This window comes from Triticum aestivum, chromosome 1D (assembly GCF_018294505.1).
Source record: "Triticum aestivum cultivar Chinese Spring chromosome 1D, IWGSC CS RefSeq v2.1, whole genome shotgun sequence".
Lineage (NCBI taxonomy): Eukaryota > Viridiplantae > Streptophyta > Magnoliopsida > Poales > Poaceae > Triticum > Triticum aestivum.
Genome location: NC_057796.1, coordinates 405,349,832 through 405,376,983, shown reverse-complemented (window position 1 = coordinate 405,376,983; position 27,152 = coordinate 405,349,832). Strand labels below are relative to the sequence as shown.

The 27,152-nt window shown below is 47.6% G+C and overlaps 1 protein-coding gene across 2 annotated transcripts; it reads left to right on the top strand.

The window, feature by feature from the left end:
* Positions 1-9,523: 9,523 nt before the first annotated feature.
* On the top strand, positions 9,524-13,312 carry LOC123182413 (ADP-ribosylation factor 2). Of its 2 annotated transcripts, none has more exons than XM_044594966.1 (7): positions 9,524-9,786; positions 10,310-10,470; positions 11,445-11,515; positions 11,765-11,884; positions 12,122-12,240; positions 12,636-12,717; positions 13,027-13,312. In XM_044594966.1, the coding sequence occupies exons 1-7, from the start codon at positions 9,554-9,556 to the stop codon at positions 13,030-13,032; spliced, it is 792 nt and encodes a 263-aa protein (XP_044450901.1). In that variant the 5' UTR covers positions 9,524-9,553; the 3' UTR covers positions 13,033-13,312. The 2 variants fall into 2 exon arrangements, with proteins under 2 accessions (XP_044450901.1, XP_044450902.1); XM_044594967.1 differs by having other exon boundaries at positions 9,577-9,786; positions 10,315-10,470.
* The last annotated feature ends 13,840 nt before the right edge of the window (positions 13,313-27,152 follow it).

The window sequence follows — 27,152 nt, the reverse complement described above, 5'->3', positions numbered from 1 at the left end:
CCCTTAATAGCAACAATGCATGCGTGTCATGTCCCTTTCTGTCACTGGGATTGAGCACCGCAAGATCGAACCCATTACAAATCACCTCTTCCCATGGCAAGATAAATCAATCTGGTTGGCCAAACCAAAACAATAAATTGGAGAATAAATATGGGGCTATAACAATCATGCATATAAGAGTTCAGAGAAAACTCAAATAATATTCATGGATAGATCTGATCATAAACTCACAATTCATCGGTTCCCAACAAACACATCGCAAAAAGTCATTACATCGAATAGATCTCCAAGAACACCGAGGAGAACATTGTATTGGAAATCAAATAGAGAGAAGAAGCCATCTAGCTGCTAACTATGGACCCATAGGTCCATGGTAAACTACTCACGCATCATCGAAGGGCAGCAAAGATGATGAAGAGCCCCCACCGTGACTGAATCCCCCTCCGACAGAGTGCCGGAAAAGGCCTCCAGATGGGATCTCGTGGTTTTGGAACTTGCGGCGGCGGAAAAAGTATTTCGTGGACTCCTCTGTTGGTTTCACGATTTTAGCGAATTTATAGAGGCGGAGTTAGGTCAAACGGAGCCATGTGGGCCCCACAACACACTAGGGGCGTGCCTACCCGTGCCCTGGTGCCTTGTGGGCCCATGGTCTATCGTCTGGTCTTCTCCCGAAGCTTCTAGTGTCTCTTTTGTCCAAAAAAATCTCCAAAAAGTTTCGTGGCATTTGGACTCTGTTTGGTACTGATATTCTGCGAGACCAAAAACAAGCAAAAACCAACAACTGGCACTGGGCACTAAGTTAATAGGTTAGTCCCAAAAAATGATATATAATTGATTGAAAGTGTATATAAAACATCCAAGATTGATAATATAATAGCATGGAACAATAAAAGTTATAGATATGTTGGAGACGTATCAGCTGTCTTCGTCAACAGGTCAAGGTCGAGGTGATCTATTCCACTTCTTGTGTAGTCCGACGGGTGGAGGTCGACTGCAAGCCGATACTATCAGGGGGAAATTGGCTTCAACCTCGGCGAACTGAAGACGAGGCACAATTCTGAGCTATCTGAGGTGCAGCCAAGGTTGAATACTGACTTAGGGGCTTCTGACGGTGTAACAGCCCAGGGGTCCCTCGCCATGTCGTCTATTGGCCTGGTGGGCCGGCTTGAGGACCCCTATGTCGGTTCTGCCCTGGGCCACGTTGGGCGGCCCATGGCATTCTACTAGAAGACTGTGGAGTCATTGTCGTTCAAGACAATGAAGCCAGATCCATGGAGGACTCCTCTCTACTATGTCGACTAGGACTCATGTAATCCTAGTCTGTCGATATCTTATATAAGCTAACGTTGGGCTAGTTGATGAAACACATACACAACATACAATCCCTGGCACTTTACATGTACTTTGTACACATCCCAACGCAATATATGAGCAGCAGGAGTAGGGTATTATCTCCTCCGTAAGAGACTATACCTGGGTAAATCCTTACTTTTGTCACCATCCAGCCAAGTCGCCTAGCTAGTATACACTACCGGGGGATCTGCAGGATCCAGCTCTGACACCGGTGCTGTCACATCCCTAGCCTTGCTATGCACTTGGACTAGCTTGGTTGCTGCATCATGTATAAATTTCATTTAAACTTGAATTGGGGACTGTTAAACCCTAGCATCAAATGAAATTCAAATAGGTTCAACCTAAAATAATCTTCAATGAACCCAAAATGCCCTTTGAAAATGTTCATGATTTCTGATAAAGGTGAAAACCTCTGCCAAAAATGATGAACATATTTCTAGGTCATCTCTGGATTTTTGATTTAAATCATTATGTATTTGAATTTGAGCATTTAATTACTATAAATATTTAAAGTGCTCAAATAATTCTGAAACTAAATGTGGGCCACTGGATTAATCCAGGGAGTGTCCACAAATTATTTCAGGATTTTACAAAATGCTTTAGTATTTTTACTAAAGCCAAAATAGTTCCAGATAAATAGAAAACATAAACAAATTAGAAATCGGAGAGGGAGGGATGCTCACCTGGGCCTCACCTGTGCTGGCCCAGCCCACCTGGCCTGGTGCCAGTCATCCCTAACCTCTGCCAGTAGGCAGAGGCGGGACAGCGCACGCGCGCGCGAGGCGCCACGCCTCCTCCTGCTTGCCGCCGAGCCTCTGGACGCGTGGATGAACGCCCCGGAGCCGTCCCGATCCATCCAACACCCCCACTCCCCCCTGCTCTCTCCCTCGCCTCTACATCGCCACAGCCGGCCGCCGCCGTCTTTGTCCACCACGGCCATCGTCCACCACTCGCCTTGCCGACGCGTCAGGAAGAACCGCAGCGCCGTCCTCGTCCTCTCCGCCGAGCCACGCGTCGTCAGACGCCTCCGAACGCCGCTACGGCCTCGTCTTCAACCTCGGGCATCCGAGATCGTTGCTGCCGTTCCGACTGCTCCAGCCCTTCCCCGAGCCCACCGAGACGCTCGTCTGACTCGCCGTGAGCCACTGACCTTTCTCTCCCTCTCCATTCTCGCTCTCGTGCGTCGTAGCCACCGCACCTTGCTCGCCCGCACGCACCGCCGCATGTGCTCGCCGCCGCCGTGTCTCCGGCCACCTAACGGTCCGGCCGTCGTGCTCAGCTTCCTCCCCCGGCCGCGTAGAGCATGTAGGAGCCCCGCACGAGCTGCTCCGCCCACCGTAGCGTCGACCCCGAGCTCACCCGAGCTCCGGCGACCGCCAAGGTCAACGTCGGCGATGACTCCGACCACCCCAGGCCCAACCACCTACACCACTCGACGCGGATGAGTACCGCGTCACGTAGATGCCCTCCATCGGCCATTTGGTCGCCGGAGGAGGAATCCCGCACCTCGCCGCCGCGTCTGGCTTCGCCAGCGTCGAGTCGCCGGCGAAATTGACTCGTTTGACCAAGGGTTTGACCTCCCCTGGCTCAATGACAGGTGGGGCCGCCCTTCTAACTAACCTAGATTAGTGTTAACTAAACCTAGTTAGTTTAGTTTAGTTACTGACACACGGGGTCCACTGGTCAGTTGACCTGGACCGGCCCTGTTGACCTGCTGACGTCATCATGACGTAGTGCTGACGCAATAAGCTATTTTCTGGATTTATTTTAATCCAGGAAATTCCAGAAAATGTCCTAAACTTCAAAAATTCATAGAAATTAATCTATAACTCCAAATGAAATAATTTACATATGAAAAATAATCAGAAAATTCAATCTTTCCATCTATACCATTTTCATGCATGTTGGAGCAACTTAAAGTTGCTGAATTGGACCAATCAAATGAATGGCATTTAACTAACCACTTATGGAGTTTGATTTTGAACCTTGAGTTCAAACCAACTTCATTTAACTCGTTGCTAGTTGCATTAGGTCAATCAACAACATATTGCCACGTCATGATCATGCATCATATTGTTGCATTGCATTGATTGTGTTCTTTCTCTGTTGCCGGTGGTTGTTCCCCCCTCAGTAGACGTATGTTTCGATGATGAGTTCGATGACACCGATGAAGAGCTATATCATCTTCAGAAGTGCCAGGCAAGCAAAACCCCCTTGTTCATTCCGATACAATCCCACTCTCTCGCTCCTGCTCTCTTTTACTGCATTAGGACAACAGCGATTCAACTGTTACATGTTGCGGTAGTTGAACCCCTTTCCTCTGCATGACCTGTCATTGCCACAGTAAATAGATGAAACCCACTAGCATGAGTAGGAGTTGTTTGAGCCTTGATGTGCCTACTCATTCATGCTTGTTTGTCATGCCTGCTATTGCTTAGAGTTGTGTCAGGTCTGATTCACTGGGGATGAATTGGAAAGTTGTGAACATGTCCTACTGTTGAGAGCTAAGTGTGTGAACACGATTTGGTAAAGGTAGCAGTGAGAGGCCATGTAGGAGCACATGGTGGGTTGTCTCATTGAAACCGTCCTCAGGAACCGAGTTCTGTGTCTGTGATCCATGAACAGTTACTACCACACATTGGGTTCCGGTAACTCGACCCCTCTCGGCTTATTAATCGCCTCGATCTTTGTCCAGGAGTTGCAACTAGTTTCTGGTGTTTGTAGGTAGTGTTAGTAGTCTACCAAGTGGCACCCGGTACAGGTGGGCTTGGGACAGACTAGGCACCGTGGTCGGGTATACCAAGCGTCTCCCGTTTGGTGGGCTTAGGAACCCTGTACACATCGTTTGGGGCCGTGAGCGACACCCCGGCCGGATCTCCTTGCAGATGGAACCCGAATAGGCGATAAACCTGGACTAGAGACTTGCGTGGTTAGTCAGGTCATGGACGACTCCCTCGCCAGGCTTCCGCTTGAAGGTTGCCGAGATACACGACGTGTACATGGTGGTAAGTGGCGAGAGTGTGTGTGAAGAGGTACACCCCTGCAGGGTTAACATCATCTATTCGAATAGCCGCGTCCGCGGTAAAGGACTTCTGGGTTGCTTGTACAGTTCATAGACAAGTGAAAGTGGATACTCTAAAATGTGCAAGATAAGCGTGAGTGCTATGGATGGCCTTCTCGTAGGGAGACGGGAGCGGATCCATAGTGGTGTATTGATATGGTGAATATGTGGACTCGTGTGCGCCACCTCAAAAGAGTTACTTGCAGTCGTAGTACAGGATAGTCACCGAGTCAAAGCTGGCTTGCTGCAGTCAAACTCCACCACCCCCTTTGTTGATACTGATGCATATGTAGCTAGTTCTGATGTAAGTATTGCTGGGTACATTTGTACTCACGTTTGCTTAATTTATGTTTTTGCAGAGAGACTTCAGTCTCGCTAGTAGTTCCGCGTGGACTTCGACGTTTAGCTTGTTACCTCAGCTACGATCTTGTGCCCTCGGCAGGGTCTTGTAGATAGTCAGGCTTCTCAGTGTTTTTTTCATTTGTAGTTGTCTGTACTCAGACAAGTTAAGCTTCCGCATGTGTTTGTTGCTTGTATGACTTGAATGCTGGGTCATCAGACCCATGTTTGTAATATCTTGCTCTTCGGAGCCTAATGAATAAATACTTTGAGTTATAGAGTTTTGTTGTGATGCCATGTTGTATTTGCACATATCGAGCATATTGTGTGTATGATTTGAAATGCTTGGTATATGTGGGATCCGACAACCTAGTTATTTATCCTTGGTAGCCTCTCTTACCGGGAAATGTCTCCTAGTGCTTCCACTGAGCCATGGTAGCTTGCTACTGCTCCAGAACACTTAGGCTGGCCGGCATGTGTCCTTCTTCGTTCCTGTGTCTGTCCCTTCGGGGAAATGTCACGCGGTGTCTACCGGAGTCCTGTTAGGCTGCTATAGCCCGGATTCTCCGGAGTCCTATTAGCCCAGCTGCTACAGCCCGGATTCACTCGCTGATGACCGACACGTTCGTTGTCGGGTCATGTATGCATGTCCCTGTAAGTTAGTGCCACTTTGGGTTCACGACTAGTCATGTCAGCCCGGGTTCTCTGTCATATGGATGCTAGCGACACTATCATATACGTGAGCCAGAAGGCGCAAACGGTCCCGGTCCAGGTAAGGTGGCACCCGTGGGAATACCGTGCGTGAGGCTGCAAAGTGATATGATGTGTTACATGCTAGATCGGTGTGACTTAGGATCGGGGTCCTGACAGGTGTTCGTGGAGCAGCAGCCACCGAAGTGGCCTATCAGAGCCACCGTCATAGCCATGGCCACTCCCTCCTGGTAGGATGACATTGCCTGTCAATGGCTCCTTTTGTCAAGTGAATGGTTCGGGGGGCCTGATATGATATGTGGAGATGATGAGGGCTCCGTGATTTTTGGGATATATAAATGTCTCTACTACTGCAATGATGCTCTGGAGGCTGAGATACATGCGATAATGGAATGTATTGGTTTGGCGATCCATCGGACTACCTTATTAGTATTACTCTAGTCTGATTTTTAGGACAAACTCGCTCACTTTATTGACCACTCAAAGAGTTCATAACAATACATTGAATATAACGGGGCTGACTAAGCCAAATATGTCTACCAACAGAAAGATTTAGAGCGAACTTGGCGAGGCTATGTGTCTCGATATTGGACTCCCGTCCCTCAGAGATGAAGGAGCAGGATTGGAACTCCCTTGTAGTCATGAGGATTTCTTAGAAGATACTTGCATGCTTCCCTCGAGCTGCTTGATTGATGTCTTGAATCACTTTTTTGTAGTCTGATGTAACCACTATATTGCTCAAAGATAAATCCTTTGCTAAGGCCAGGGCTTCACAACACACAAATGCTTCTAGTGTTGCAGGTTCAATCACATCTTGACAATTAATGTTGGACGCTCCTAGATATGTACCTTCCGAGTCTCTGCAAACAACACCAAAAAAGCCAATGTTCGAAGATCTTGACAACACCCAGTCCACCTTGAGTTTTGTGAACCTAGATGGTGGAGTCCAACAAATTCTCCTCGATTCGATAATCTCCACTTGATGGTTCATCAGTTTCTTTGGTTTGGAAGCTTCCAAATCTTTAGATATCACATGATGAATTGGTCTGTTGCATGAAGGCTTTGAAATACCTGTTCATGAATGGCCTTCCGGCGTGCAAACCATATCACCCATAGGGTTACTAGAATTGTCACAAAATCGATGTGAGGCATCAAATCCATCAAAGTGAATACCAACGTTTTGCTTTAGGTTCAACTATGTTGCTTATTACATCCACCAGATATTGGTCAAATAATGCCCACACATGAGATATGTTGTAATCCAGCACAAGATTGGCAGATCGTTCGATAAATCAAATTATGGCCAGTTGATTGCTCCATTGCTTTATCCGCAATTACATATAGATCTTTGGACAAATTAGCTTATAGCCATTTGATTGCTCCACTTCTTTATCGGAGATTACAGACAAGTCTTTGGACAAATCAAATTATGGCCAGTTGATTGCCGAGATCAAACACTCGATGGAAGATAAGGTTTTTTCTCTTAAAAATTCTCATTAACAAAATAGGGTTGCGGATTGCTTAACACACTTTTGGTGTAGCGGGGATAACAGCTAGCTTAACCACCCCTACATGTGTTACGAAGCTTGTTGCTATCGATTGTAAACCTATGACCATTAAATAAAAACCCTATACCCCCTCCAAAAAAGGGGCATCATTCGCTCGAGGGAGCTTCCCAGCTCAAAACAGTGTTGTTCGCTCGCGGGAGCGTCCTGAAGCGTACGATCATTCGCACCAGGCCCCAGTGCATCTTTTTTATCCGGTTTTATTTATAAACTGAGTCAATCTTTTTTTGAATAAATTCAATCAATCATTTTTTAACACAGAACATACACAGATGCTCATACATACGCATGTGCTCATATATACGCACATACAATCACCTCTATGAACGTGCACACACACGTCCTACCCCTATGAGAACCCCCGAGAGACTGAGTCCGCACATCATTTCAAGATTGACGAATTCATCACAGACACCTTCGTAGTCGACAAGAAGCCGCCGCCATCTCGTTTTCCTGAGCAGGACACAAACCCTAACAAAACTTGAAGGAGCACCTAAAAACGGAGCCATCCCGTCGGCAAGGGCCAGGATCCATCGCGCACCCATGGCCCTAAGGCCACATGAGACGTGGCAGATAGGCGGCGGCGCCGCTGACGGAAGGCAGAAACCCTAGGCGCCTTTCCTTAGAGAGGAGACAAAGGGATGAGGGATTTGTTAGTTTAAGAAATGTCAGGAGGTGTGTCTCCTGCGGATTTGTCCTTGGTGGATTTGCTCGGATCTAGTCGTAGTTCGTCTATGTTGATGTGTTTTCAGGTTGGATCTTTCTGATCTACGCTACTCTTCATCGGCGGCAGTTGCTGTTCTGCTGCGCTGGTCCTTTGAGGCCTTACCACGACGACTTACCGACTGTCTACTACAACAAGTTTTGCCCGACTCCAGCAAGGGAGAGGCAATGACGGCGGCGTGCCTTCGGCTCGCTTCAGTGCTTGTAGTCGTCACTAGGTGGTCTATGTATCGAGATGTAATTTTTATTATTTCTGATGTTTGTTGTACGACCAAGATTAAAGATGAATAGAATGGAATTTTTCTCGAAAAAATGGCAGGAAATTTATACTTTATAACCAAGCCATACTATTTTGTACTCCTTTATTGGTGGGGTACTACTTTATAACTAAACCATAGTACTATTCTTGTTATTGTGTTATAAAAAGATATTTGGTCTCCATGACAACTCTCAGGCACATACCTACCTAGTAGCATGAAATATAAATGAAATATAAAAAGACCCAGTGAGGCAGATCCAATAGATCTCGGCCATCCATTAGCGTTAATCCGACAATCCTTATTGTCCTAATGGTGAGCAACTAAACACGTTTAGCGCTAAACGCGTTTACTGCTAATCAATCCTTTCTCTTCCCGATCCCCTTTCTTACGTACCCTTTCACATGAAAGGAAACTGCCACAGTGAACCGCCCCACAGCGCCGCCCCATCACCTCGCTTCAGCGACGCACGCCGCCCCCATCGCCTCAACTCGCAACAGCTTCAAGGACGCCGCCCCCATCGCCTCAACTCGCAACAGCTTCAAGGACGCCGCCCCTCACATCTCCATGCCGCCTCTACCCATCGCCTTTGCGTGGCCTCGGTCGTTGCAGCGACGCTGCCGCAACTTCAAGGACGCCAGTTGTCGGGGACACCGCCTAGACCGCCTGGCTGACCGGTGGGGGCGCGTCGGAGGCGCTGCCTGGACCGCCCATCGCCGTCGGACCTGTCAGGGACACCGCATGGCCGTCCGTTGGCGTCGGGCCGTCGGATCATCATGGACACTGTCTGGACCGTCTGCCCGTCCCTCTCTGTCGGGCCTAGGTCGTCAGCGCCGCCATCAGGGGACACGTCGCCGTCAAACACGTAGCCGCCGGGCCAGAGGTCTTTCATCTCTGCTTTCTTCATTTCTTCCGGAGAAGATTGATTCACGTTTCACTGAACAGAAAAGCAGCCTGTATGCACTAAAAATTGAACCCAAATCAGGATTCGTAAAACTAAACCAAAAGCAGCCTTCTATGCACACATTCAGCAGTTATTAAGCATTGCCAACGTGCGCTATGAAACAACTAGAGGTTACATAGTGATATGGAATTTTTGGTAGCAGCTGGGTAGTGGATCAGGTGTGCTGATTTCAATGGATTGTGCTTAGATGTTTGGATTTCTGCCTGAGGACAAGGTATGTGCCCCCTCCCCTGTTCACTTGCATATACCATTAACTACTTGGATTAGTATAATTTTCAATCCATTTGAAGGAAGAGATGGACCTGCCGCTGGTGGTGCTTACACAAACTATTTCTTTTGATACTACTTTTCTAAAAAAAAATTTAGGTATATCTTCAAGCCAGATTAAGATTACACATGCGTTGCACGTACATATTTACTAGTAGCACGAAAAATCTGTAATGTCAAAAGAGAAATTGAATCACCTCTCTTTTCTACCACCTGATTCTCGATGGACACGGTCCACATTTACCGCCCAAGTTAATGGCACCGCACACAGATGGACCCACGCACCAGCTGGCCCACGCTGCCTGCCAGTTCTATGCGCCTTCCACGAAGAAATCCGGCCCCACCTGCCGGTGACCCTCCAAGCACCTCCCTATATAGACTTCCTCGTGTGCGGCCATCTCGGCCTCCCTCTCTCTCCTCCATTTCTCTCCTCCTCCTGCCACCGATCCCGAACCAGGGAGGAACCCGGCGCGAGGAGGGCAAAGGAAGAGAAGAGGAGATCACCGAGCCCAGCGCGCGCACAGGACAGCAGGCGCCGCGATCTCGGTAACCACCATTCGCCGGATCTCTCACCTTCCCCCGTCGATCCTCCTCGCGCTCGATGCGGCTCCATCTCTGATCCGATCGGTTGTTCGGTCGGCCGATTCGTGATCTTATTTTGATGTTGCCGTGATCATGTTCAATCTGCGTAGTTCCTGTGGATCGGGGGTGTTCGATCTCATTCATCATCCTGTCGGTGTCCGGTAGATGCGGTCGGTTTTTTGACGGTGTGATTTGAGGAATCTGCCGCGATTGACCGGCTTCGGTCGGCCCAGCTTTGTTCTCACGCGGGTGCTCGGGAATCCGGCACGATTCCCGCGCGAGTTGGTCGCGAATCTGGTCCGGTTTGGCGCTGTTCGTGCGCAGTGCAGCGGATCTGGTTGCTGCTCGCATCAGATCTCGTAGATCTAGTTGGGTGGCTTCGATTCTAGAGTTTTTTTTAATACCAGTAATTCTTATAACGAGCCTGTGTCTGTGTGGATCTATGGGGTTGACGCCTTGGCCTTAAATTTGTCTCGTTTGGTTTCAGCACAGGAGCGGAGATGGGGCTCACGTTCACGAAGCTGTTCAGCCGGCTCTTCGCCAAGAAGGAGATGAGGATCCTCATGGTCGGTCTCGATGCGGCTGGTAAGACCACCATCCTCTACAAGCTCAAGCTCGGAGAGATCGTCACCACCATCCCCACAATCGGTAAGCCCACTTCTACGCAAATTTTCTGTTGCAGCATGTTGTTTATCTTGTTGTTACTTTGTAAATATAGTCTCAATATGTTGTGGCAGCTTTAGCTTAGGACCGTGTGAATGTAATGGGTGTTCCATGGTAAGCAAGTTAGAGACCAATTTAGTGCAAAAACGGTCTAGCCTGCCTTAGGAATAACATTAATGCTTTTGACAATGAAGATTAACTTGAAGCTCATCTCGAGTTGATTATATGTCTCATTTGTATCTTATTTTGGTAGCTTATGTATGTGCTACTTTCTGTAAATGAACTTCACGCGCCATGTTATTTGTACGTACATTAAAACTTTTATATTTGAAAAGCAACAAGTTGTTGTCCAAAAGAAGCCTAATCAAAGACAAACCATTCATGTTTAAGATTGCAAGTTGTCTGCTAATTGTTTTGCATATCACCAAGTTCAGTTTGATAATTGAGCTTGGGAGTTCAGTCAAGGCAGGATAGACTGTTTACACTGTAATTGTGATCACACAGATCCAGGTGTGTTAGCTCTATCATAGTGACCACACAGATTCAGGCGTGTCAGCACTGTCATAGTGATTACAGATCAAGGCGTGTCAGCACTGTTATAGTGATAGTGATTAGTGATAACAGTATAACACTAACTCATGTCATTTTGATTGTTGCTTATATTGGATGAAAACAACTATGTTTAGTAACCACGACTCCTAGCGAACGCTGAATCATTCATTCCAAAGTGTCCAACTCATGAGCAGCATAACCACTGGTGTTTGACCTTGACATGCCTGTTATTTTTCTATTAACAGAGATATGCATCTCATGCTGTTGCTGTGTGTTCAGATGCTTATTTTTTAAATGTTGATTTTATCAAGGATTTTGACCATGTTCATGTTCTAGATCTTTACTCTGCTACTTTGACATCACTGTCTACATATGCTGATGAAATCTGAATGTTTTTGAATCTGCAGGGTTTAATGTCGAAACTGTAGAGTACAAGAACATTAGTTTCACCGTTTGGGATGTCGGGGGTCAGGACAAGGTAAGCAAAGTTCCTAAAGGCCAATAGTTTTTGTTTGGCCACATGTACCCTAGTTTAGTCATTTATATAGCAGTTGCGCAATTGAAATTACACTGAGGTGCATGCCTTCTTTGAATTGCTGTTAACTTCATCTTCTAATTGGAATTTGGAACATGCCATCGTGTTGTATTGAATATTTCTATCTTCATGACGTGATCTATTTTCCTTGTGTGCTTGTCACCTAATGTTTTATGCACTTGCTCAATACAGATCAGGCCCCTGTGGAGGCACTACTTCCAGAACACCCAGGGTCTCATTTTTGTCGTGGACAGCAATGACAGAGAGCGTGTTGTTGAGGCAAGAGATGAGCTTCACCGGATGCTGAATGAGGTATCACCACAGGGAATAAACCAATGTCAACACATAGACCACTATTTAAATTCATAAGTGGCTTATGTTTTGTAGATTCCTTCACTAGGTTGTCGGATACCTATTGGATGTAATCTCTTGTCTATTACTTACCATAATAACCATATTAGTAAAGATGCTGCCTTGTGGAAGTTTAGCTCTTATCATCATTTCAGTGACACAATTATTAATGATGGCAATGCTGTATTATTGTTATAGGATGAGCTGCGTGATGCTGTGCTGCTGGTGTTTGCAAACAAGCAAGATCTTCCTAATGCCATGAACGCTGCTGAAATCACTGACAAGCTTGGCCTGCATTCTCTGCGCCAGCGACACTGGTATGGTTTCTAATCTATGGTGAATGAAAGTTTGTGCACCGTTGCGCCATATTTTTACGATTGATTTCCGTTTCTTCAATAACATGCCTATTTCGTATAAGTACATTTCTATGTATTGGAAGGAACAAAAACATGAAACGCTTGCGTCTGTGTATAGCATTGTCTTGAGGTGGTACTATTATTGTTACACAAATTAAGCAATCAAGTAAATTACTCATTTGGCAGCATCCAACATACTCCCTCCGTTCCAGAATAGATGACCCAATTTTGTACTAACTTTAGTACAAAGTTGGGTCATCTATTTTGGAACGGAGGGAGTATATTTTATGGCCTTTTTCCATAATGACTCTATTTGCTACATGTGCTTTGATCTTATGTTTTGATAATCATTTCAGGTACATCCAGAGCACATGTGCTACCTCTGGAGAGGGGTTGTACGAGGGGCTTGACTGGCTGTCCAACAACATTGCCAACAAGGTGCGTAAGCTGGCCTTACTATGTGCCTTGTTATTTGATCAAATGATTGAACATCCATACTTATGGCAACTAGGTCCATTTGATACTTTACGAACAATTGATGGTTTTGAATTAGTGCAAACACACATGATTTCCCAAGCTGCCACCTGGAACATAGAAATAAACTGTACCTGGCAGCTTTAGTATATGAAAATGCCCCGCCTGTGCATTTTCTCTTCTATTGTTGCTACTTAGTTTTACTCTCTTTGGCTTCTTTTGCTCGTTTGATTTCTGCAACTAACCACCTGTCTGTAATTTCCTGATATATAGGCTTGAAGCATCTCGGCAGGGGCTTCTATGGATCTGGATAAGCTGGATATTCGGACTAATACTGCCTTTACGTATTATAAACTATATAGTCTTGACAGATAATGTGGGTGTTTTGGAAAGATAAAGCTCTCTGTCAAAGAGCTAGCTATCAGATTGTTTTCGTGGGTGTTAAATTGTCCGTGGCGCTGTTTGTTTGCCCATCATGGTTTTACTATGTCCGCTCTGTACTCTGTACCCGCCACTCCGACAGACTTGATACATTGTAGTATTGACTTGTCTTGGCATAGTTTGTCAGTGTGTCTTCTGAATTGCTATCTCTTGTGTTGATTTCATGTGCAAAGTACATTTTCCATCCCGAAACAACGTGATCAACTGGAAATGCTGTGCAGGGGGCATTGCATGGTCTGCAAATTTTATTGTATGTTAGGGAAGGCAAAAAATGGTTTAGACAGTAATATTCCCCTTCCCCAAGTTACCAACACGCTATTGGAAATAGGAAACGATACACCTTTCAACGCTCGCATCAGGTGGAAGCGTTTCCACGGTTGTTGAAGCGGAGCACCTGGTTGAATTTGCCGTTGAGCCATATGAAAAAAACTCACAATTTATGACATTTTAGGCTGGACCACTTAGCTCGTTAAAGAATCTAAAGTGTTATGTGGGGAGAAAAAAAAAATGTATACTAAGAGCATATAGAGACGGGCGCCTCAACACCTGGGCGTATGGTCTGGTCACTGGCCGGTAATAAAAAAACGATCAAGACATACGTCTCAATCCGGCCTTAAATGCCGGTGCTCACTGCCACCCCTCCTATCCAGCCCAAATCTGAGGCGGATATGGGGTGGCCCAGCCCCGGTCAAAAAATGATCCAACGGGCTCCTCAAACCGGTCTGAAAAGCCCGCGCTGACCGGCACCCGGACAGACGGCCGGATAAAAAAGAAGCGATCTAGACGGGCACCTCAAACCATTCTCAAACGCCCGGGCTGACCGGCATCCCTCATATCCAGCCAACTTTGGGGCGGATATGGGGTGGCTCAGGCGGACGGCCTGGCCAGTGACCGGTCAAAAGAAAAGCAATCCAGACGAGCGCCTCAAACCGGCCTGAAACGCCCGAGCTGACTGGCACCCTTCATATCCAGCTCAAAGCTGGGGCCAAGGTTGTCAGAATCGCGATCCTGTTATACGATTCTACGATCATGATAGTGAAGATTCTATGATATGCGATCCTACCATCGGAGCTCCGATCCGATTCAAAATCGCGATTCTGACAACCTTGGCTGGGGCGGATATGGGGTGGCCTGGGCGGACAGCATAGTAAAAAAAAAGCGATCCAGACGGGCGCCTCAAACCGGCCTCAAATGCCCGGGTTGACTGACGCCCCTCATATCCAGCCCAAATCTGGGGCGGATATGGGGTGGCCCGGGGGCGCCGGGCGCGTCCGCCACGTCGACCCGATCCACGCTGGTCCATCCGACCCCACATATATCCGTCCCCATCCGCTCCATGGACAAAACCCTAGCCACTCCACTTCAGTCCACTCCACTCCACTCCGCCCCAAAGCTCCCGTCCGGCGATCTCCGGCCTTCCCCACAATGGCGGGCTGCGAATCTGACTCAACCAGTCCAGATCCGTCTACTGGGGTCGTCCCGTGCGGGTTGGAGGAGACTATGGCCCATCCACATTGCCCTCCGCCGCTCCCTGGAGGACCGGACCCAACCGACGGTGGGATCTGTCCGGTGCGAGACATTGCGTCGGTACATTGGGCGCTCGGATCCTCCGAGCCTGGATCATCGTGGTCCTCCCGGGAGCCTTCCAGTCTCCCTTTCCCCATCACTGGTCCGCCGGAGTATGAGTGCTAGCGGGGCCGGTGTGCCCGCCGTGGGAAGTAAAGGATGAGGGTGGCCGAGGCCCGCCTTGCTCCCGACATGGCGGTGACGCACATTGCTTGAGAGGAGGAAGCCATCCGCGCCCGTATCTTAGGGAAGCGGCAACAGAGGAACACGCGCGCCCTCGCCCTAGATCAGAATCGGGCTGTTCGTGCCATGGCCAGACCCCCCTCCCCCCCCCCCCCCCAGGAGGAGAAGGAGGGGAGCGATGGGTCAGACAACTCCGGCGAAAAGCAGATTCGGCTTGATCCATACTACGTTTTTGACCGCTACTTCCGCGAGAAGGGCGTCAAGGGCACCGGGAAGGGCAAGGGCAAACATGGACAATCTTCTCCATATTTAATATGTAGGTAGAACATGCTAAATTTTGATAGTGTGATGGCATGTCCTGATGTAGCAGCCGGACGATGTGTGTTGCATCGTTTATGTTTACGTTGCAAGAGTCTGTATGGATTTGAGGTATGCTAATTGAGATGTCTAATTATGAGAAGGAAATTTTGAGATGTGACCGTTAGTTTGCCAAAGTCCGGCTATAGGTGCTCTATGAGTTGCAGCTCTGCATATTTGGCCATTTGAGCAGATAATTAAGGACATCGATGATTTTCTTACTGAAAGAAAATGGGTTGAACCTACCGTGAGAAAGAATTCCATCTCCTTGTCACAACGATCATACGAAGGTTGGTCTCAAAAAAAAAAATACGATCATACGAAGGTTGTTTGCTCTTATTCAGTCTTAACCTTAAAATTCTGTAGCCTTGTGCTTTCTCGAAAACTCAAAATCTAATATAAATACAAAAGGCTGCTAAAAGTTCTTGTCGCGTCCACATAAGACAAATGGAGTAAAAATGTATGTAAAAATTCAGTTTCATCAGCTTTCAGTTTTAAGTAGAGGATGAGGTCATAACACACGACAATACGTAAGATATGGGTAGTTGGATGGAGAGATAGTGGTATCCCAGCCCACCAGGGTGGCATGATATGCCGGCTCTCATAGAGGTAGGGTGTACGTGTGTGTCTTCATAGGAATGAGTGTATGCACATATGTATGAGCGTTTACTTTTGAATTTTTTAAAATAAAATCCATAGAAGAGAAACAAAGAGACGGTAGATAACTTTTTACCTGCCCACGTATGCATGCCTGGGTGTTGTGCAATCAGCATGTTGTTGAAAACACAGACCACATATTTTTCCGCTGTCCATTCGCAGATGCCGCTGGGCCTCTATCCGAATGTTGATCTCTCTGATGCTCCTATTAGGGATAATTTGCACCAGTTAAAGCCTGCATTCAATGTTTCTTTCTTCATGGAATTAATTGTGCTGGTTGCTTATCGAGATTAGATAGACCCCTCCCCCTCCACCTTATATAGGCGTTAAGATTACCAACTAAGCAAAAAAAAAAATCTGATGTGGCATGCTAGTTAAGAAGAGAGAGAATAGTACGGTGACACGAGAAAGAAACGGTGCTAAGAGCATATCCAATAGCCGCGCTATATAAGCACTGCGCTGGAAATTTTGGGTTTTTAGCGCGCACGCAACCGCTCCGGGAGCTCCAGGCCTCCAGCGGAGGCGCAATAACCACGTGCGCGGCATAAGTAGTTCATCGTGCGGTCCGAAACGCCATCGCACGCCGTTTATTTGCTGCGCCCGCTCCCACGCGCTGCACACTCGAGCGCCCGCGCCGAACCCTCTATGCCGCGCCACTTTCGCCCCGCCCACGCCGCAGCCGGCGAATTCGCCCGATGGACGGACGTGCCGACGTCCCCCTCACCTCTTCCTACACCCGCGACCCCTCCGCCGCCGCCGCAAACCCTAGCGCGGGGAGCTTTGTCTTTGCCTCCGTCGGTGCTCCTCCAAGCACCGGCATCGCACACGGGCTTTTCATGCCGCCACGGACGACCTCAGCGGCGGGTGGCGTCGCGTCGGCGCCCGCCATGAAGCCACGTGCCCCCCTCTCGAAGCTCCCAAATGCGACGCAGGCGAAGAAGGGCAAGGTGTCCGCGAAGAAGAACAAGCGGCGGACGGCTCCTCTAGGCGGCCGAAGAAGAAGCTTGAAGGGCGTGCGACGGACGCGGCGGCGACTGAAGTGCCGGCGAGCTCACTTGTTGAGCCGGCGGCCGACACGCACAAGGTGTTCGATGAAATGCCCACAAGGTAAAATTTCGCCAACTTTTGTTGTTGTTGTTTTTTGAATGCATACATATGGATAGCTTATTTGCTTTATTGTATATACTTTGTAGTTTCAATGATGAGGCATATATGTCAACTATGGGTGTTGGCTCCAACAATTCTCATTGGTCTCAAACCAATGAGATGCATTTCGATGATCATGAGTTGAGGTGGACGAGGATGGTGAGGGCATCGTTGATGCACCGAAAGGAAGAGGGGGCAACTACACCATGGACGAAGACATCTTGCTATTACTTGGTTGCAAGTGTCGAGAGATCCCTCCGTTGGAGGGGATCAAAGTAGAGATGCATATTGGCTCCGGATGAAGGAGCACTTTGATCTACACAACAATAGTGGAATTGACCGCTCCGGAAGATCTCTTCGCTCCCGGTGGTCGACAATCAACCAAGATTGTCAAAGGTGGGCGGCCGCACTTAAGGCGGTTGACTCGTTGAGCCCAAGTGGCACTAATGATAGAGATAGGGTAAGTGTCATTTCTTTCATGATTCTTTCATGTTCATCATGCTTCTTCTTGGTGTTTCAAGTGCTAACTTGTTCTTTTGTTTGTAGCTCACTATTGCACAAAACTTGTTCCAAGGAGAGGAGAAGAAGACCAAGAAAGGGAGACCATTTACCTTGCCTCATTGCTATGAATAATTGAAGGATGATGAGAAATGGAAGCCCCATGATGGTGTCGATGAGGAGAGCAACAAACGCAAGCGAACTATTGATTTGGATGATGATGATGAGGAGGCATCAAGTGATGACGGCAAGAGAATCCCTACGCCAACTCGGTTTCGTACTCCAAGCCAAAAAGACCAGATGGATGCAAGAAAGACGGAAAAGAAAAGAAGAAGAGGAAAGGAGATGACGAGCTAAAAAATGCTATGGAAGCTATTGTGAACGCAAGAAAAGAAGCGAACGAGGTGAGGAAGATGGCAAGGAACCAAGATGCCGCGGCCGAGGAGAGGAGGGTGGCGGCCGAGAGGAGGAAGGTGGCATTGGAGGAGAAGAAATTGGCCATGGAGGAGCGAACTAGGTTGTTGGAATGGGAGAAGTACTTGTTCTTCATGGACACATCTACCCTCGATGAGAAGCAAAAGGAGTACGTCAATCTTGCCGTGAAGAAGTCTTGGTCCAAAAAAGAGCCATGGTTGGTATGGGTGGCATGCACGACATGGGTGCAGTGGCGACAGCAGGTGTATGCCTGTGTATGCACGGGAATACCCAAGATTTGGAAGGGAAAAAAATTATATACATGTCAGCCCAAAGCAAAGTAGCAAACGCAGCCCACAAAATCTCTGGTTCGCTCCAGTTCGCACCGACGCCTCTGAAAGGATCGATATAGTTGACTAGAGGGGGGGGGGGTGAATAGGCAATTAACAATTTTTAGCTTTTCTTTACCAAATTAAACTTTTGCATCAAAATAGGTTGTCTAGATATGCAACTAGGTGAGCAACCTATATGATGCAATGACAACAAGCATGCAAGCAAATAAGAGATATAACACGAGTAAACTTGCGAAAGTAAAGGGATGAGATAACCAAGAGTGGAGCCGGTGAAGACAAGGATGTGTTACCGAAGTTCCTTCCTTTTGAGGGGAAGTACGTCTCCGTTGGAGCGGTGTGGAGGCACAATGCTCCCCAAGAAGCCACTAGGGCCACCGTATTCTCCTCACGCCCTCACACAATGCGAGATGCCGTGATTCCACTATTGGTGCCCTTGAAGGCGGCGACCGGACCTTTACAAACAAGGTTGGGGCAATCTCCACAACTTAATTGGAGGCTCCCAACGACACCACAAAGCTTCACCACAATGGACTATGGCTCCGCGGTGACCTCAACCGTCTAGGGTGCTCAAACACCCAAGAGTAACAAGATCCGCTAGGGATAAGTGGGGGAATCAAATTTCTCTTGGTGGAAGTGTAGATCGGGGCCTTCTCAACCAATCCCGAGCAAATCAACAAGTTTGATTGGCTAGGGAGAGAGATCGGGCGAAAATGGAGCTTGGAGCAACAATGGAGCTTTTGGGGGAAGAGGTAGGTCAACTTTGGGGAAGAAGACCTCCTTATATAGTGGGGGGAACAATCCAACTGTTACCCCCCACACCAGCCCCGCAGAGAGTGGTACTACCGCAGGAGGCAGCGGTACTACCGCTGATCACAGCGGTACTACCGCTCCCCCGGGCGGTACTACCGCGGTGGTCAGGGCGGTACTACCGCATATGAGCGGTACTACGGCCCCCACTGCCGCGGCTAGTACCGTAAAACCCGACACGAAAAAAGACCCCTCGAATCGAGGCGGTACTAGCACGAGACCGTAGCGGTACTACGGCTGGGGGCTACCAGTGGTACTACGGCTCTAGAGCGGTACTACCGCTTGTAGCCATAAGCGGTACTACCGCTCCGGCCCGCGGTACTACCGCTGGGACCAGAGAGGGCACACTCAGAAGGGGAACGAGCCCATCATAGAAGCGGAAAGGCTCGGAGGGGGGCAAAGGAAGTGTACGTGATGATTCCGCCCTAGCCTTTCCAAAGCGGACGCCCTCTTGATAGTACGGTGATCCCTATGAAACTAGTCCACCAAACTAATTCGAAAGGACTACACCGTCTTCGCTTCAAGCTCCGAGGGGAGGGAATCGTCTCGTGCCAAAAGGATGAATCTCTGAAAACACTCAATGCACACGATTAGTCCGCAAAAGCATTGTCATCAATCACCAAAACATCTTAGGGATAAATATGCCCTTACAATCTCCCCCTTTTTGGTGGATTGATGACAATACGGGATTTGCACAAACGGGAAAAGACAAAGGACATAAGCAAACCCCAAATCTCTAAAATATAGACGGGCTCCCCCTAGATGTGTGCCATCAAGATAAGTGCTTTGGACTGCACGACACACATACTAGGATCAACACCCCCCCTGTATTTTAGAGACCAACAACCTAAGCGAGATTCAAGAGAGCAGGATATATAACATAATAAGCATGCAACTCATGAGATACCAAATGACTAGAGACATAGATAAAGATATGATAAGGATAAGGTAGCATATAAGGTAGCATATGTCTCACACCATATGACTGGAACTAAGGTCTTATTGAACACAAAACCAAACAAAGCAAGGTAGCAAACACAACAACGAAAGCACAAAGACAAAGACACACTCGCAACACAACGACGCAAATCCCTAAACTCTCTCCCCCTTTGGCATCGAGACACCAAAAGGGGCAAAGAGCTAACCTACGGCTCCAGGTGAGAGCATGCTGAGGATCTCGAACATCAGGACTCTGCGTGATCATCTGCATCGCCGTCCTCGGCCGGAAACTGCTCGGCATCTGAATCGGTCCACGGACAGTGCTGCTGGATCCACTCCTCCTCAGTGATCTGACCCTCAGAGCCGCTGGTGACTGTCGCACCCAACTGACGCATAAGCTCCTTGTGACGCCCCCTTGCCTTCTTCTCAGCCACATGAGTCATGTACTGATCGTGAGACTCCATGCAGAACGGCTTCTTCATCTTGTGTTTGAGCTTCTTTGCCCAAGAGGGCTCTGCCGCAGAAGGCTCTGTCCCAGAAGGCACATAATCCTCATCGTCATCATCGGCATCAGTCTCGCCCTCAGTCTCCATGGCAGCAGCAGAAGATGGAACTCCAGATCTAGGAATGCCCCAATTATCCTTCTTCCTCAGACGCTTGATCTCATGAGAAACCAACTCTCCAGTTTCCATGTGCTCCTCAGGATAGGTACGTCTCCAGGCCTTCTCAATGAGCAACATAATGAACGGACCATAAATCGGGCACTTGCGCTCAGAAATAGCAGCAAGAAGTTCAGACCACATAACATGAGAGATGTCCAGGGACTCGCCAGTGTTTGCGTCCTTCTCACGCTGGCAGAAGAGAAGCATGTCCACGAGATAAGAGTGTACCATGTCCAGATTCTCGATACGAGGGAAGAGAGTCTCGCGGAAGATACGGTGAAGGATGTCCAGATAGGTAGACAACTCATAGGTTTCCTTCCTGGTCTCAGGGTTGACCTTCCGAGTACAGTAGGGCCAGAGAGCTTGCTTGTGAGTGGAGGTAACATTGTGGTGAGGACGAAATCCGACTGAAGTCTCGAGCCCTTGATCTTCCACCTTTAGCAACCCCATGAAGGCCTTCCACTTGACAGCTAGCACCTTCCCATTAGTCATCCAAGTCAGAGTCCTGTCTTCATCAGTTCCTAGGTGGACAGTGGCAAAGAACTGAGCCAGCAAATCTGCATCAAAGTCCTTGTTGAACTGCATGATCCTGAGAATGTTCAACTGAGAGCACATCTGAAGGGCATCACCAAAGTACTCAGGGTCCTTCTCCATAGCATCCGTGTTGATGGAATGAACATTGACAAAGAGGTTCTTCTTAGCCTTGATCACGTCAAAGTAGGTGGCATACTGAAACCGGTTCCAGAACGGGCAATTGACAAGGTCGGGTTCTTGGTCTTCCTCATATGGGTTGCGGCGACGCCTGTCCCAGAATTCCTTGCTAGTCATCTCAGTCACCTTCTTGCCACTTGGCTTCGGCCTGTTGGCAGTCTTCTTCTTGAGAGGAGGATTGGCACTTGAGGAAGCACCCACTGGCGGCGATGGAGCACTGGAAGAACCACCTGCAGCCTCAAATGTGCGGTACCGCTTTGACGTTGAACGCCCGGGGTTGACACGGCGGACTTGCTGCTCAGGATGTTCATCACCTGGAACCAAACACACGGACACACGAAACAACCAGAAGGAACGATCAAAACCAAATAAACACAACAAATATGGATCAACATGTGGTAAGAAACGATGGAACTGGACATCCGGCGGTAGTACCGTGCCTGCACAGCGGCAGTACCGCACCAGCGGTAGTACCGCGCCTCCACAGCGGCAGTACCGCTCTGTTGGGGAACGTAGCAGAAATTCAAAATTTTCTACGCATCACCAAGATCAATCTATGGAGTAATCTAGCAACGAGGGGAAGGGGAGTGCATCTACATACCATTGTAGATCGCGATGCGGAAGCGTTGCAAGAACGCGGATGAAGGAGTCGTACTCGTAGCGATTTAGATCGCGGTTGATTCCGATCTAAGCACCGAAGAACGGTGCCTCCGCGTTCAACACACGTGCAGCCCGGTGACGTCTCCCACGCCTTGATCCAGCAAGGAGAGAGGGAGAGGTTGGGGAAGACTCCGTCCAGCAGCAGCACGACGGCGTGGTGGTGATGGAGGAGCGTGGCAATCCCGCAGGGCTTCGCCAAGCACCGCGGGAGAGGAGGAGGGAGAGGGATAGGGCTGCGCCAAGAGAGAGGTGTTCTCGTGTGTATGGCAGCCCCAAATACCTCAAGTATATATAGGGGAAGGGGAGGGGCTGTGCCCCCATCTAGGGTTCCCTCCCCAGGGGTGGCGGCAGCCCCCAAACCCATCTAGGGTGCGGCCAAGGGGAGGAGAGAGGGGGGCGCCAATAGGGTGGGCCTTAAGGCCCATCTGGACCTAGGGTTTGCCCCCCCCACTCTCCCTGCGCCTTGGGCCTGGGTGGGGGGCGCACCAGCCCACCTGGAGCTGGTCCCCTCCCACACTTGGCCCACGCAGCCTTCTGGGGCTGGTGGCCCCACTTGGTGGACCCCCGGGACCCTCCCGGTGGTCCCGGTACATTACCGATAGCACCCGAAACTTTTCCGGTGACCAAAACAGGACTTCCCATATATAAATCTTTACCTCCGGACCATTCCGGAACTCCTCGTAACGTCCGGGATCTCATCCGGGACTCCAAACAACATTCGGTAACCACGTATATCTATTCCCTATAACCCTAGCGTCATCGAACCTTAAGTGTGTAGACCCTACGGGTTCGGGAACCATGCAGACATGACCGAGACGTTCTCCGGCCAATAACCAACAGCGGGATCTGGATACCCATGTTGGCTCCCACATGTTCCACGATGATCTCATCGGATGAACCACGATGTCGGGGATTCAATCAATCCCGTATACAATTCCCTTTGTCTATCGGTATGTTACTTGCCCGAGATTCGATCGTCGGTATCCCGATACCTTGTTCAATCTCGTTACCGGCAAGTCTCTTTACTCGTTCCGTAACTCACATCATCCCGTGATCAACTCCTTGGTCACATTGTGCACATTATGATGATGTCCTACCGAGTGGGCCCAGAGATACCTCTCCGTTTACACGGAGTGACAAATCCCAGTCTCGATTCGTGCCAACCCAACAGACACTTTCGGAGATACCTGTAGTGCACCTTTATAGCCACCCAGTTACGTTGTGACGTTTGGTACACCCAAAGCATTCCTACGGTATCCGGGAGTTGCACAATCTCATGGTCTAAGGAAATGATACTTGACATTAGAAAAGCTCTTAGCAAACGAACTACACGATCTTGTGCTAGGCTTAGGATTGGGTCTTGTCCATCACATCATTCTCCTAATGATGTGATCCCGTTATCAACGACATCCAATGTCCATGGTCAGGAAACCGTAACCATCTATTGATCAACGAGCTAGTCAACTAGAGGCTTACTAGGGACATGGTGTTGTCTATGTATCCACACATGTATCTGAGTTTCCTATCAATACAATTTTAGCATGGATAATAAACGATTATCATGAACAAGGAAATATAATAATAACCAATTTATTATTGCCTCTAGGGCATATTTCCAACAGTCTCCCACTTGCACTAGAGTCAATAATCTAGTTCACATCACCATGTGATTAACACTCACAGGTCACATCACCATGTGACCAACATCCAAAGAGTTTACTAGAGTCAACAATCTAGTTCACATCACTATGTGATTAACACTCAATGAGTTCTGGTTTGATCATGTTATGCTTGTGAGAGAGGTTATTAGTCAACGGGTCTGAACCTTTCAGATCCGTGTGCTTTACGAATATCTATGTCATCTTGTGGATGCTACCACGCGCTATTTGGAGCCATTTCAAATAACTGCTCTACTATACGAATCCGGTTTACTACTCAGAGTCATCCGGATTAGTGTCAAAGTTCGCATCGACGTAACCCTTTACGACGAACTCCTTTTCACCTCCATAATCGAGAAAATTCCTTAGTCCACTAGATACTAAGGATAAGTTCGACCGCTGTCATGTGATCCATTCCCGGATCACTATTGTACCCCTTGACCAACTCATGGCAAGGCACACTTCATGTGCGGTACACAGCATAGCATACTGTAGAGCCTACGTCTAAAGCATAGGGGACGACCTTCGTCCTTTCTCTCTCTTCTGCTGTGGTCAGGTCTTGAGTCTTACTCAATACTCACACCTTGTAACACAGCCAAGAACTCCTTCTTTGCTGATCTATTTTGAACTCTTTCAAAATCATGTCAAGGTGTGCGTTCTTTGAAAGTATCATCGGGCGTCTTGATCTATCTCTATGGATCTTGATGCCCAATATGTAAGCAGCTTTATCCAGGTCTTCCTTTGAAAAACTCCTTTCAAACAACCCTTTATGCTTTCCAGAATTTTTTTACATCATTTCGGATCAACAATATGTCATTCACATATACTTATCAGAAATGTTGTAGTGCTCCCACTCACTTCTTTGGAAATACAAGTTTCTCATAAACTTCGTATAAACCCAAAATCTTTGATCATCTCATCAAAGCGTACATTCCAACTCCGAGATGCTTACTCCAGTCCTTAGAAGGATTGCTGGAGCTTTGCACACTTGTTAGCATCTTTCAGGATTGACAAAAACCTTCTGGTTGTATCACATACAACCTTTCGTCAAGAAAATCTTCGAGGAAACAATGTTTTGACATCCTATCTGCAAGACTGCTAATACAATTCCAACAGACTCTTAGCATCGCTACGAGTGAGAAAGTCTCATCGTAGTCAACTCCTTGAACTTGTCGGAAAACATCTTAACGACAAGCCGAGCTTTCTTAATGGTGACACTTACCATTATTGTCTGTCTTCCTTTTAAAATCCATCTGCACCCAACAGCCTTACGACCATCAAGTACATGGATCCTCTCTTGGATTTCATGGCCTCGAGCAATTCGTCGGAATCCGGGCCCACCATCGCTTCTCCATAGCTCGTAGGTTCATTGTTGTCTAGCAACATGACTTCCAAGACAGGATCACGTACTACTCTGAAGTAGTACGCATCCTCGTCGTCCTACGAGGTTTGGTAGTGACTTGATCCGAAGTTTCATGATCACTATCATGAGCTTCCACTTCAATTGGTGTAGGTGCCACAGGAACAACTTCCTGTGCCCTGCTACACACTAGTTGAAGTGACGGTTCAATAACCTTATCAAGTCTCCACCATCCTCCCACTCAATTCTTTCGAGAGAAACTTTTCCTCGAGAAAGGACCCGTTTCTAGAAACAATCACTTTTGCTTCCAGATCTGAAATAGGAGGTATACCCAACTGTTTTGGGTATTCTATGAAGATGCATTTATCCGCTTTGGGTTCGAGCTTATCAGCCTAAAACTTTTTCACATAAGCATCGCAGCCCCAAACTTTTAAGAAACGACAACTTAGGTTTCTCTAAACGGTGTCGTCTCAACGGAATTGCGTGGTGCCCTATTTAAAGTGAATGCGGTTGTCTCTAATGCCTAACCCATAAACGATAGTGGTAATTCGATAAGAGACATCATGGTATGCACCATATCCAATAGGGTGCAGTTATGATGTTCGGACACACCATCACACTGTGGTGTTCCAGGCGGTATTAATTGTGAAACACTTTCCACAATGTCTTAATTGTGTGCCAAACTCGTAACTCAGATATCTCTATGATCATATCATAGACATTTTATCCTCTTGTCACGACGATCTTCAACTTCACTCTGAAATTACTTGAACCTTTCAATAATTCAGACTTGTGTTTCATCAAGTAAATATTCTCAGCATCTACTCAAATCATCTGTGAAGTAAGAACATATCGATATCCACTGCATGCCTCAGCACTCATTGGACTACACACATCAAATGTATTACTTCCAACAAGTTGCTCTCTTGTTCCATCTTACTGAAAACGAGGCCTTTCAGTCATCTTGCCCATGTGGTATGATTTGCATGTCTCAAGTGATTCAAAATCAAGTGAGTCCAAACGATCCATCTGCATGGAGTTTCTTCATGCATATATATACCAATAGACATGGTTCGCATGTCTCAATCCTTTCAAAAACGAGTGAGTCCAAAGATCCATCTACATGGAGCTTCTTCATGCGTTTTATCCCAATATGACTCAAATAGCAGTGCCACAAGTATGTGGTACTATCATTACTTTTGGCATGAACATGTGTATCACTACGATCGAGATTCAATAAACCATTTATTTAGGTGCAAGACCATTGAAGGTATTATTCAAATAAAAAGAGTAACCATTATTCTCCTTAAATGAATAACCGTATTGCGATAAACATAATCCAATCATGTTTATACTGAACGCAAACACCAAACTCGATGGTAGAGGGAGCATGCGATGCTTGATCACATCAACCTTGGAAACACTTCCAACACATATCGTCATCTCATCTTTAGCTAGTCTCCGTTTATTCCGCAGCTTTTATTTCGAGTTACTAACACTTAGCAACCGAACCGGTATCTAATACCCTGGTGCTACTAGGAGTACTAGTAAAGTACACATTCATATAATGTATATCCAATATACTTCTGTCGACCTTACCTGCCTTCTCATCTACCAAATATCTAGGGTAGTACTGCTTCAGTGACCGTTCCCCTCATTACAGAAGCACTTAGTCTCGGGTTTGGGTCCAACCTTGGGATTCTTCACTAGAGCAGCAAATGATTTGCTGTTTCATGAAGTATCCCTTTTGCCCTTGCCCTTCTAGAAACTAGTGGTTTTACTAACCATCAACAATTGATGCTCCTTCTTGATTTCTACTTTCGCGGTGTCAAACATCGCGAGTTGCTCAAGGATCATCATATCTATCCCTGATATGTTATAGTTCATCACGAAGCTCTAATAGCTTGGTGGCAGTGACTATGGAGAACCATCACTATCTCATCTGGAAGATTAACTCCCACTCGATTCAAGCGATTGTGGTACTCAG

Bases quoted from the DNA above. Each gene is read 5' to 3' on its own strand.
- LOC123182413 (XM_044594966.1), top strand. From the start codon at position 9,554: ATGCGCCTTCCACGAAGAAATCCGGCCCCACCTGCCGGTGACCCTCCA. The intron at 10,471-11,444 runs GTAAGCCCACTT...TTGAATCTGCAG, and splicing joins CACCACCATCCCCACAATCG to GGTTTAATGTCGAAACTGTA. The intron at 11,885-12,121 runs GTATCACCACAG...TTATTGTTATAG, and splicing joins TTCACCGGATGCTGAATGAG to GATGAGCTGCGTGATGCTGT.